The following is a 14,557-nucleotide window of genomic DNA, read 5'->3' as shown; positions in this document are numbered from 1 at the left end:
AGTTTTCGGAAATTCTCATTTAAAATTCGCGCGCTGTATATTTTCCGATATTTTAAGTTTATGTAGTTTGGCAGCACTGTCCTTAATTACTATGCCAAAAATGAGCGCGATCTGTCAGACAGTTCGTTTACGGCAGCTGTTGAAACCAGTTCACCTCAGTAGGGCGTTGCGAAAAAAACAATGGAAAAAAATATTGAACAAAGAGTTTGCATCAAATTTTGTGTTTCGAACGAAATTTCGTGTGCAGAATCGTTGCGAATGCTACAAAAGGCTTATGGGGAATCAGTTTTATCGAAAACTCAAGTTTATGAGTGGTACAAAGCCTTCCAGGACGGTCGTACGACCGTCGAAGACATTTCGCAACGCACTACTGAGGTGAACTGGTTTCAACAGCTGCCGTAAACGAACTGTCTGACAGATCGCGCTCATTTTTGGCATAGTAAATAAGGACAGTGCTGCCAAACTACATAAACTTAAAATATCGAAAAATATACAGCGCGCGAATTTTAAATGAGAATTTCCGAAAACTTTTCAGTCTTAATGTAAAGCTTCATGTAACTGACGTCAAAAATATTCGATGACAGCATTTTTAATTTTGTTGCATATTAAAAGTAAGGATAATTTCACAAAAAAAAATATTTATTTTTACTTATTTTTTTTTGGAATATAATGTTAAAACATTATTTATTTGAATTAATATGAAAAGAATTAATATTTAAAGATTGAGTTGCAATTTATTTAATTTGCCATATTTCGAAAATATGTAAAAACGAACATTTAAAATGCAAGTCAGCTTATGTAAAACGCTTTACATAAATTAAAGCAAATTTATTTAAAGTAAGTTGCAAGAAAAAACTTTAAATATATAATTAAATATATATATTTTATGTAAAATATGTAAAATGTAATAATATATGCTCATTTTATGTAATAAAATATGCTTTACATAAATTAAAGCAAATTGTATTAAAATAAGTTGCAAGAAAAAAACTTTAAATATATAATTAAATATATTTTATTTCTACAAAATTATGTCAAGTTTAACTTTAAAAAATGTATTGTAAATTTGTCCAACAATGCTTTTTTTGCATTCTTTTATACTTCACTTCCTACAATTGTATTTTCGCGCTTTTATTTTTTAAAGAAAGAATAGCAGATCCCGGAAATGCATGAATAGGATTCTATACTATAATTATTAAAAAACAAAAATTTTATTTATTTTGGAATTCAAGAAAAAAATTAAAAGTGTTTATATGTTGTGCGAGAGTGAGAGTTCGAAATGGAGAGAAATAACATACAAGAACATGTTAACATTATTCCAGTACTCATCACACTGCAATCATAATCCCCAACTCCGCCATTTTAACATAAATACTTGTACTTTTTACAGAAATTTAGGCGTTAAGCCTACATCACACATTCATTAATCACCACAGCAGTTCTGACTGCAACTAAATCCAAATATTCCCCCTGCCGTTAAAATGAATAAACGATTTTAAGCACACACACACAATTTCGTTTAACAATGCAATTCTATTTCTCGTATGTATGTCAATAGTGCGTTTTCCAATGGGTTTCTTTTTACATATCATGTTTTTCCATTTTTCTTTTTTGTTTTTACTTTTTCCTTTGTTTCACTGCGATTATAACAATACTTTTGTCCTCTTTCAATTTCAACGGAAATAATTTAAAGAGGAAAGAAATATTCAAACCGACAGGACAAAATAATTTAGTATTACTTTCAACATAAATAAATTTCTTCAACACATATTTAACTGTGCACACAATTTTCTTCCTTCAAACTTCATGGAATGAAATATATTTTCAATTTTCATATCGTGCGAAAGCATTTTTAATATCAATTATTGTGAACTTTGGTATTTTGTGCGTTTTATTTTTTGTGTCTGCGGTATATTCAATATTTTTATGTACAAAGAATTGTTTTTAAACACATTTTCATGCAGAGAAAATATTTACTAATTTATTGATTCGACAGTGAAATTAAAACCGTCAAGGTGTTTTCACAGACATTTCCCAACTGGATGCTGCTTCTGCATTTTTAGTGCTGCCAACAAAGCCGCCGCATACTTTTTCTTCTTCCTTCCGTTTCCAATATTATGTTATTTTATAAAACACAAAATGGAGCGTTTCAACGTTTACATTTTTGTTGGATGCAATGGCGCATGCGATTCAACTCTCACCATTCCTCTCTTCTCTTAATGAAGTTAAAGTAACATAAAATGTGTCCATTTGTATGCGTAAATTATCTCAATAATTACGATTTTTACACTATAGGACAAAAGTTTGGAAACCACATTGACATATTTGTGATGGTTAACTTATATTTAACTTGACGGAAGTACTTGTTCACGAATAAATTATTGTACATTTAATTTTAATAAGTTTTGTTGAAATATCGTATACACATACTGTAATAAATATAATACCATTAGATTAGAATTAGATAATTCAACCCAATAAATTTTTAAACAGCATTCTATTATTATGTTAAAGCTATTTGAGTCAATACACTTGAGCACTTTCACTCTCTTAATTTTAACCAACAAAAGCATACAAAGTTTAAAAATAAGTATTAATTTATATCAAAATTGACCGATCTCCTTTAAAACAACCTATTATACAATTATAATTACCTATAATATGTACATTAATTGTAATTATAATCATAAATACAATCAATATTACATTACTTGCATTATACTTAATTTCTACTTTGTAAACAGGCTATTTAAGCTTTCTTAATCAGATACCTATGTGGAATAATATCTATTGGAAATAAATCGTAAATTCAACATCTTTGGTACCAGAAACAATAAATAAGATTAACTTTCCTATGTGTATGTAAGTGAACATGCTTTGGGTTCTATGTTACTGTGTTGCAGGTTATACTATCAGTGAAATTACCCAGTAGAAAACGGATCGATCCGTCATCGAAGACGTCTTCAAGACATGGATACATACATGAAGACCGATCGATCCAAATGTATGACGGTCTTCGAAGACACTTTCATACAAATTAGCCAAATGTCTTCAATGAATTTTTGCGTACATGTCTCGAAGACCGTCTCGAAGACCATGTCTTGCATAACGGACGCATTCGACAGAAAGTTGTGCGCTCTTAGTGCAGTGCTCATATAATTTTTTCACCCTTTTTTTTATTTCTACTCTTTTATTGCGCTCTTTAAATTTTAAACGAATTTCAATTTTCTCTTTAAATAAGTAGAAAGAAATTGTTGTATTTTGTACTTTTATTTATTTTATATAATAATTTCTTAAATTACATTCAAAATTAAAAGTTTTAAAAATAAATTATAAATTTTATTATAAATTATTATAAATTTTATTAAGATATTAATAATAAACTAGTAAAAACTAGTAAACATAATGAAAATTAATTTAAATAATTAACTTAATATAACTTAGCATATCTAAAATTAACTAAAACTAATATAAAATAATTTATAGCATTTCGCTATCATCAATTGTTGAAGTTTTATATGTTTTCAAAAGCGTTGAAAAGGATTTTGGTACAATTAAACCTTCTGATCTTAAGAGTTCTAAAATATCATTACTACAACGCCTGTTAATCCTGTGTTTTTTAAATATAACAGCTAATTTTTCACAAGTGTTTTCAGTTTTTTTATTTTCAACATCCTTTGTTTCGTTTCTAAAACAACTTTCACTGGAATTATTGTCTTCAATATTAATATCAATATATTTTCCAGGAACTAAGTCACTATTTAATTTGTTTTGATTTAATTTCTTTTTTTTTAATATTTCGTAGTTTAATGATTTTGTTTCTTTATTTATTTTGATTTTTTTAATATTTATTTCACTACACTTCAAAATTATTGCGTCAATTCATTTATAAAACATAGCGTCATCTGAGGCAAAATTCAAATACGTTGCTATGAACACTAAAAATGAGAGAGAAAGCAAAGAAAGAGTATTTACATTCATGTTTTGAGCAATTGTTTTGCAAATTTGCTTGAAAATGCGGACGCGGTATCAAAGACCGTCTTGAAGACAATGTCTTCGAAGACCACTTTTTCTACTGGGTAACCACTTATTAAAACTAGTGATACTATATGGTCTTATAAAATGGAGCTGCATGTTTTTATTTAAAGTCTAGCAATAAGTTTTAATAATATTACATTACAAACTATTTTATATATACATACTGCAATGAATTATAAAATGAATTGTAAATTATTTTAAGGGGCTTCTGAAAAAGAAGTCAGGACTTATGGAGCTGTAAATAGTATAATTTACTATAAGTTAAGATTTTTTTTGTGAAGATGCCAGAATAATCTTATATAATTTTTCGTTACTTATAGTTACTTACTGTTTATTATATATCAAAAAAATAATAATAAAAATATTTTACTGATTTAGTCAAATTATATTTGTTTTCTTTTAATTTGATATCCTAACCCTTTTTAAATACAACCCATATATATAACTTAACTAGTAATTTAACTAATAAATATTGTCAAAGATTTTTTTATTGTTCTTTGTGCGAAAATATAACGTACCGTAAAATAATGAAGTAATATTTTCACAAATCAGCAATACAGATTATCCAAAAATAATACATAACATAAATCATAGTCATAATTATAATTTATTTATTACTATGACCTATAAAGCTAATTTATATTTAGGTTCACTTATATTTTTAAATGAGTAACTGTTAATTTTGCCTTGTATGTTAAACATTCGTAAGAGTATTGACCATTATTAAATTACCTTTTCCTAAAAAGTGAATGATGCTAAGCTTTTGGCGTGCAGTGTAATAAAATACTAAAATGAGACTTTCAGAGTCAATTCAGAGCCGCCAGCGAAAGAACAAAAACAAAAAAAAAACTTTAACGCATTTAAGCTATCATATTTAATAAAATATGTAGTAATTTGTTTTGTTTTGTAAACATTAATATCAGAATGTGAGGTTCTTAATAAAATATTTATTTTTTTAACAAAAACTTTAAGCTTAAAATAAAACAAAAATCACGTAAGTATGTTGTAATGATGTATGAGGTTATATGATTTCCATAAAGTTTGTACATTGCATCAAAGAGGATTTTAAGAGTTAAATTATTAATTAAGTAAATACCTTAACTTTAAACCTTAAGGAACAAATTTTTAATGTAAACAATATTTAAAAACGAATTAAATAATAATTTATTAAATATTGTATGTATTGTTCACCTCTTTAGGCCGTGTGCGAGTTCGAGTAAAGTGATGGTAAATGAAGGGAAATAGTAAATTATGTCGATATGGGAGCCAATGTTGGCATTTACCAGAATTTTGAGTAGGGTAAATTAGTCAAAAATTAGGTAAGTTGGGTATTCCCCTTGTAAGAAGTTTATAAGATGTTTAATACATAAATACATAAATTTGAAAACTTTTAACGAAAAAATAATAAATAAGTGCAATAAATGAATAAATAAATATTTACATAAGTGCAACTCCATTTACTCGTACTCGCACACGAACTTAATTAGAATTATTTTAGTATTTAAGTATATAATATTAAATTTTCTTATACTAATAACTACTTTTCTATACAAATATTTGAATATTAAATATTAAATACTATTACACTAATTTTAAATATGCTTTAATTAAAATTTGTACAAACAGACACTTTTAGTGTGACAGGCACTATGAAGTCAATTATGTCTGGTATATATATCATCCTCTTGTCCTGCCGTAGATTTCTTTTTGTTACTATTCATGAAGTAAAAAATAGATTTATATTTTCTCTAAATATCCGATATATTCAAAACATTTTTATATCATTAATGAAAAAATAAAAAACTTGGAGTTGTAAATGTCTGATTAATTCTGCTCCACTCTTCTGTACCTAATTGATTTATTCACTTGTGTATGTCTGGTTTCATCAAAGCCGGCAAAATCATTTTTGCAATATTATTACCAAATCTCTTTATTCCAAATCTGAAAAGCATACAAAAACAAATGAGACAAAAAAGCATAAAGAGCAAAAACTACCCTCTTTCGAATGTTGTAAAGTTCGGTACCGAATTTTGATGAAATGTGCGGTACTTCTTACATACACCCATAAGGATGAATGTTTCAACACTGTTTATGGATAGCACATTTATGCATTCACTGAATTTTGGAGTTAAGGCAAAAAGGACAGCATAAATTTAAAAATATTTTATTTCTTAAAAATTTTTCACTATTTTCCAACTGAATAAGATACCTAAATATATATAATATATTTCAACCGTTTAATTCTTAGTTTGGTTTTTTGAATTTTTGATTTTTTGATGTTTATGATTTTATACATCCAAAAACTGTTAATTCCATTCCATTTTTGTAGTGAAATCTGCCCTTATTTTTGACAAATTTCTTAGGGCGAATAACTACGGTTGGTGTCAAACCTCATTAAATCCGTAGTACAAGTACAAATTTTATACATACTTTTCTATTCAAACAACTTTGATCGATAATGCATTCTATATATTTTAATAAAGAAAGTAATGAAATTTAAGAAAATATTTTAATAGGAGAAACGTGCAAAATCAACTTAAATGAAATACAAAGAATCTTAAAGATAAGCGAAACATGAAAGTAATTATTGTCACTTAAAATAATCGATAAAATGAAAATGTTGTGCTGTGACCTTAACTAAGCACTTGTAAATCCAAAAGAAAGCTCTATTACGGTGGTGGCAAAATTAAATAACGATAGAGGTAGTACTAATAGTAAAGGCAACGAATAAAAGAATTATAATTTGTGTAACAATACCCAAACGTTAATTTTTATATCCCTTACACACATAGCGTGAAAAAAAGTATATTAAGTTTACTGAAGAAGACTTTAAAATTGGGATATACTTCAAACCACACACATTTTTAATCAACTCAGTCACAATCAATGTCACAATACACGTTTTACTGTATATACAATGTATAGTATAGTATAAATAATGTATAGTATATACAATGTATAGTACACATACTACATCAATACAAAATATTTATAAAAATGACAACGAGAACGATTTAAAGTTCTTTCTTTTGTTGGAATGATAAAAATCATGTACTATATCCTATAGTTTTCTTATAAATATAATAATCTGAACTAGTTTTCTTTCATTTATACAACTACTTGGTTGAATTTGAAAACAAAATTCTTTTTAGCTCATGATTCGGTGTTTATGGAATGCTAGCAAGGTTGAGCCTTATTTATTCTAAAATAAAGCAAGTTAGAATGTCCCAACAATGATAGTCTAAATAGAGCTATAAACAGCGACCAAAGACTGGTTAAAGAATATCTATATTGCATTTCTATATTTCGTATTTGATTACACAAAATTATAGACTATATCATATTTAATAATTAAGGTATAATTAGGTTCCAATGGAAGAGTTGTCGACTTCGCTACACCCACTTTTATTTCTTAATGTAAAGAACGCACATGGATTAGTCCTCTCTACATATAATTGGTTGATAACAAAGGTATGGGCATGTATGGTATATGCACAAGCAAACCAGTCTACAATTAAAAAAGTTACTATTATAATGTAAAAAGTATTTATGTTGAGCGAAACTATATTCCATTGCATTAGCTCTTCAGTTTCTATAAATGCAAATCATAAATGGATTAATAAAATAATTACTTCTAAAAATAATTTCAATTATGCATTGAAATTCTTCCAATACTGCACATATTGCAGAAACGAAATTACTGAGAACGAATATCACTTACTATTTGAATGTAGAAGATGCTGCATTGTGATTCATAGCCTAAGTACTGTTCTTGAAGAGATTCCTATAGCTGAAAACCTTGTGCGGCATACGCTATATTTTGAGAACAAATAGATGGCATTCTAAAACATGTCCGCTATAGTAATGAGGAGGCATAGATTTTGAAAAGCACAGAAAGACTAAGCATTGAGACTGAGAGCACAGATAAATCCTTCCGAAAGGCACGTCCTTAGGACGAAATTATTTTCAAAATTAACAGAACAAAACTAATATTATAATAATTAGCCGACAATAGCTCGGCCAACTTGACGAAGGTTCAAGACGCATAAATACTATCATTTGCTTAATACTCATACCACAAAAAAAAGTCCAGTAAGGACATAGCAAAGGATTTGGGACAATTCAAATCATCAAAACGTGTAAGAACACGACCGGGAAATTTCGCGAACAATATAGCTAAAACAGGAAATTTTTTTTAACTTTGGAACATCATCATGCTGAAACAATGTAGCTTCCGTATCCGTAAAATTGTGGCCGTAGTGAAAAGAATTGACAATTTGTTTATCCCATCTATTTATAAATTTTTTACTTATAAATCTTTTTTTAACCTGACGAGAGAAACTTTTGTAAACACATGTCCACTAATGAAGTTTCTTAATCTCATCACTGAAGTAATTTTATGAGAAATATCGTTATCCAAACGATGTTGTCTGAGCATCCAATTAGCATTTGTATCCTCCATAATAAAAATGGTAAATTGTAAAGTAAGTAATGAGAACAAAATCGCTATATTCTAAAAACAATATGAATCATTTAGAAACAATAACTAGTGCAGTGTCCTCATCATCAATAGTTGACACATTAATTTAAATTGCAATTTCTATATTCAACACATAAAATATATAATATTATTAATTAAAAAGCAATTATATATGTCTATTCTCATTAACATCATAATCGATATTTCATTCCAGTTTACATGAGTTGCTGGGTAAGCATGTAGCAGAATTATCTAAGCCACTTGTATGCACCACATGCAAATGTAAAAGTATACTTGAAAGCACATTATTTAACGCAAACTCCTGACATGGAGATACTCAATATGCTCAGCATTTTTAAATCATTGTATGACGTACTCGTACTTATGGCTGAAGCACAGTCTTTGTAAGCGGATAACTTTGTTTGTGACATCCGTTTTAATGGCTGCAATTGAAATTTTTACAGTAGCTGAGTCCGCAACAGTGTTGCACGTATATAATTTTTTCATTCCATTTCCCTCCTGCTTAGAATGTTTATTATTAAGTTCTATGACCCAGAGACCTACATTTACTTCAAACTCCTTAACTTTCACTTGTTGTAAAAGCATCCATAAGCTAGTGAGCAAAAAAAATTCCAAAGAGTACTCGACTTGAGGCATATTTTCATTTTCTTATTCCCTCCAGCCGCAATATATGTAAAGTGCAGAACTCCTTCATCCAAAGAGTACACATAAATGTAAATGTAAGTACAATATACGTGTAGCCTTGTAAGTAACGTCATATTGCAATTATCACCGTCGTTGCATATTTTTTTGATTTTACGTTGACAAGCAGTTGACATGATTGTTTTTTTTTATATGGCGGTCCTTGTATTTTCAAGTATCCTTCTACGCTTTTATTGACATATATTCTGCAAATTGTTAAACTTCTATGCTAAGCTGATAATCATGTGTGATATATTGTGAAATAGGGAAAAAGTTTATTTAAGACTGAGTTTTGATTTCAACAAAATAAATTTTTATATTAATTCCCTCAATAACTTAATCAATTAATTTATAATAAATTTATAATAAATTACTTTTAAAAAACAAATGAAATATATCTTAGAACATATTCTAAAGAAACAGAAGTGGTTCCATAATACCTGTAATAAATATAAATTTAATAAAAATTGTGCTGAAAATTGCAAGGGCCTATCATCAGCCCAAATCAATTTTAAGAGTTTTATATATATAATAAAGATTTTTTTTTTAAATATGTAATGAATTATTTTTCTACAAAAAGAATAGTATTAAATATTTAACAATTATAACTATAATTAATTAATTCAATTTTTCCAGCTTATTTATTATTTCGTTCTAATATAACATTAGAAACTGTTAATAGACATTCAAAACAAAAAAACAAAAATTCAAGTTAGAAAAATACAAGTCAAGGACGGTTTCCGGTCAGATGGATAGTTAGTATAGACTCTGAGCTTACAAACCTATTTATTAAGAAGAAGGTCTCATTTAATGAAATAGTTTCTTTCATAATAATTGACTTTTAAAATTAAATTTAATATAAAACATTTTTTATATTTTTATCCTTCGAATATTATTATTATGGTATTATACAAAATATTACTTATATATTTCTTATTTATTTACATTATGAAAACAACATACTAACTACCTGATTTCTAGCGGAAATAATCTAACTGCTATATCGTATATAAATTTAATGATGACTTATTAAGTTTTTCACTGTTGAAATTCCCTGGTTTAAGCTATAAGCGAAAAAGATTTATATCTTAAGCTAAAATACATTATGTATATTACATAAACATACATTATTTTAACAAGATAATTATAACTTTAAATAGTACTTAATATGAAAATAATTTAAAAATTAAAATCTTCATAAATAATTTATAATATCAGCATTCGAACACTTCTTGCTGAAATATAAAAGTAAAAAAAATTGTATAGACGATGATATTAGGTGAGCTACAATAGAGCTCTCTACATAAAATGAAGTAATAGTTCTTGTAATACTGGCTCTATAAACGAATAAAAAAGTGGTAGTATTCAAGTTTAAAATGCAAATTACAATATTTAATTGTTTTTATAATTTTTTTATATAAATTAATATAAATATTTGTTTTTATTTTAAGTATTTAAAGTTCATAATAATAACAAATCTTTCTTATTATCCACTAAAGTTAGACAAAAATCATAAAGAAAATTGACTTACAAAACTGTTAATATACTTTTTTATTAAATTTTAAGAACATAATTTTTCATAAAATATATACTTACCAAAAGTAACTCCATTTATTTGCTTGTCCCTTTCTTTATCAGATTTTTCGCCACCCAGCGGTTCCAGTTCAATACCATCTGTAGTAGCAACTTTGTAGTCGCGTTTGCCCATGTTTCCACAGCAAAATCCACAACATAACATTGAAGCGTCTTTAAATTGCTTTGAAAAACAAACTAATAATTAACTATACTCCTGTGCAATCAGGAAGTCAATTCGAACTATAAGGCAGTATAATGATATGAAATTAATTTCTTTCGATACTCAACAATTGAAGTGTCAGCAGTCTAAGTTAAATTGGTCCATAAATCTATAAATACAATGAAAATATAAAAGTATATATGTATAAAAAAGTTTGTATATAAAACATTATATAAGGAAGAAGATGAGAGTAAAAAAGTATTGTAAGGTACATCTGTACCAGTGGCGTAACTACATTTTTTAGGCCTGTAAGCAAATTTTAACTAAGGGGCCCCTACCAACATACTAAGGGGCCCCTCTTTTTATACTCTTTACACGAAAAAATGTAAAAAGGGTATATAAGGTTTGTCAAGATTTTCGTAACGCATTAAAGGAAACTTCGGAAATACCATTAAGTATATATCAGTATACTTTTACAGTTCAAACTACTCTCTCAGCTTTTGAACTCTTCGAATGAAACTTTATACACATACTTTTCGGGAGCGCACCCTGTTCACCATTTGGTTTGATTGAAATTGGACGTCTATTTCTTGTAGCTGTGATATAAACTTAACAATCGGATATGAGGTTTCTCCTTTTTTAATAAGGGTATTCAAATGGAATATGTTGTATACAGTACTGATATTTGCAAAAGACAACGTACAAAATTATTTTCAAATGGGTTTAAATTTAGATATAGCTTCCATATAAACTCTCGATCAAGACACATATTTTTCTTAGAAAAACTTTTTTATTTTATAAATAGGTTTAATATTTTATTTGAAGTACTTACATATTATGTACTTTAAATTTAAAATTTACGTATCTTTTATAAAATGCAATATGAAGTTATTCCAACAAAAAACGTTTCGTCCCACTTTTGAGAATTTATTAAAAAGAAATACAATGAATACAAAAATTTATAGTGGGGCCCCCTAAATTCGGGGGCCCGAAAGCGTTGCTTCCAGTTGCTTCCCTGTAGTTACGCCACTGATCTGTACTACACAGAACGACAAATAATTTTTAATAAAGCTTGTATTGTGATTGCCATTACATTTTTCCATAGTTTTTAGTTAGGTATTTATGTTATGGGACTTGGAACTACGACCTTTGGATCTATTGTGCCCCCATCTGGGTATAGAGTAGGTTTATAAACCCTGTTGCGTCAATAAAAAGTAATATAGAATCAAATTTATAGTGTTTTATTGCCTCTTCCGTAAGGGTATAGATTCCCAGAAGTCTATTCCGTTTGTGCATCCGTAGCTCAGGGCATCCTTGGCTGACTCCTCATTCTCTACACAGAATCTACAGTTTGCATCCGTATATATACCCAGTCTCGTAAGGCGGTATTTTAGTTAACAGTGCCCTGCTAGGATTCCTGTGATGATTCTAAGTTTTTCTTGTGATAGGTCCATACTTGTCTCTGGTATCTCCCATTGTTCTTTTAGTTAAGTAAAATCGGCAAAATAATGAAAGCGGTGAAACGTAATATTTCGATATATTATATAATATATATATTATATAAGAAACTGTAAATGTTCAATTTTTGAAAAAATTGACGCAACACATCAATATAAAAAGTGTTTAGACCTAAGTAAACAGTGCTTTTAAAATAAATGACTAGTTGAAATATATGTGTCGAAAGCTTAATCACTCTCCATATTTAGGTCTATGAGAATATTACATTTGCTGATGAACGCGAAATGTTGTATAGACACAAAACCTTTTATGGCTACAAAGCCATTCAAAAAATTTGTATCGTTACCTCAACAGAAGAGTTGTTGAGATATTATGTTGTATAATAGTTGTTGTTTATTACGAAAATTACTACGAAAAACGTGATAAACTGGGTATTATTACAATTTTTGTTAAAATGTCATATAATTTTGACAGTACTTATTTAAAGGAACTAACAAAGCATGCCAAAAGATGAACTCACTATGTGTACTTGCCAATATTTTTATAGTTCTATTAACTTTAGAATGCACCTGGTATACATGTACATTATTGAAGTAATCGAATATCGCTTAAACTTTCAATTATAGCATATTGTATATCATAGGGGTAATACAAGTTCCAAATTTGTTTAATATTGTATATGTTTGTAAGTAAGGATAGTTTCCAGATGCAAGTATCTATGTTGACAGTTTATATACTAACTAATACAATGAAAATTCTACATATATTCAGATATTAAAATCTGAATATATTATTAAAATATTATTAAAAATAATATTCAAATTTATTTCGTATCTAATATCAACTAAATAACTTCACAAACAATAAAAAAAATCCAAGCTATTTAAATTCATAGGAAGGAACTGTAGAACATTAATTGGTGTATTGACAGGTCACTGTCTGTCGCATCACATATGCACAAACCAAACTTAATTCGCAGCAATGCTTGTAGAAAATGCAACGAGCCATATGCAAAAGAAACCCTGGAGCATTCGCTGTGTAACTGACCGGCTCGCTCAAGAGCTCGCAAAAATACTTATGGGCTGTCAGTTTTACCGGACTGGACCACATACCTGAGGTTGCTGTTGAAATCCTAAAAAAATTCGCTAATAATACGCGCAACCTAAGCGATGCACACTATCTTTAAAAAATTAAGACTCTAATATGGTATCACAATGGACCTTAGTGGTCTACACATGGCGATTTTTGTCTGGCAATCTAACCTAGATACATAGTTTATGAACTTTATTTGATCATTTTTATGAAATATTAAGAATCTATAGTTAGGAAGTGTACAATTCTTACTTCTACCTCAAAAACTTAAAGTATGTTAAAATATACAGTTAAGTAAATAGGTAGTTGGATCGATCCTCCCTGTTAAACTGACCAAAACTATATTATAATACTCATATACTACTCATGTACATCTCACCTTAAATGCATTACTAAAATCTTAAAAAACATAATACACTACAATATATTCACATTATATACGTAAAGAATATGAAAAGAACAATCGAAGTAATCGCCTTTTGCTTAAGGTTGTTGCGCTTTACGCAGACTTAGACTCTACAGACCACAAGTATACGAGAGTAGTTCATAAAAGTACGGGTAATGCAGTCATATTGCCACTCAAATGCATAAATATTCTTTGTTGTAGACGTAGAAGTATGTTTTTCAGTCTTTTTATCGGTTTGCACTCAAAAATGAAATATTTTTTAAATGAAATTATTATATACCATAAAAGAGCAGTCATATTGTGGAAGGAGACCTACATGTTCCATTACATGCACATTAACATTACTTGAAAATGCTCTATTGTATAGAAATATATTTTGTAAGCATTTCAATTCTTCAAATAACAAAACAAGTCAGAGTTGAATATTGAAAACGCCGGAAGCAATACTTTTGCATTTCCATTCGAAAAATAAAAGGATATATGTATGAGCTCAACACTTTAATATATACAAGAACTTTTACATACTTCGGCACTTGTTCTGGTGCAATACGGAAGCAAAAATTTAAATCCTTCAAGCCTACACTTTATTTAAGACTTGTATAGACCGCATTGGTAAAAAAGCAATAACAATCACTGAGCGAAATAT

The 14,557-nt window shown here is 28.2% G+C and overlaps 1 protein-coding gene across 1 annotated transcript in view; it reads right to left on the bottom strand.

Annotated features, from left to right (window-relative positions):
* The window catches only part of LOC119676034, a 16,944-nt gene extending 6,016 nt beyond the window's left edge, over positions 1-10,928 (bottom strand). Inside the window, exon 1 of the mRNA XM_038087257.1 lies at positions 10,817-10,928. Within this exon, the coding sequence (XP_037943185.1) occupies positions 10,817-10,928 (112 nt within the window). The remainder of the gene's footprint in view (positions 1-10,816) is intronic.
* Positions 10,929-14,557: the final 3,629 nt, after the last annotated feature.

Source organism: Teleopsis dalmanni, chromosome 2 (genome assembly GCF_002237135.1).
Source record: "Teleopsis dalmanni isolate 2A chromosome 2, ASM223713v2, whole genome shotgun sequence".
Taxonomy (NCBI): Eukaryota; Metazoa; Arthropoda; class Insecta; order Diptera; family Diopsidae; genus Teleopsis; species Teleopsis dalmanni.
Note: the sequence above shows the minus strand (reverse complement) of the source record. Positions and strands in the feature narration are given on the sequence as shown.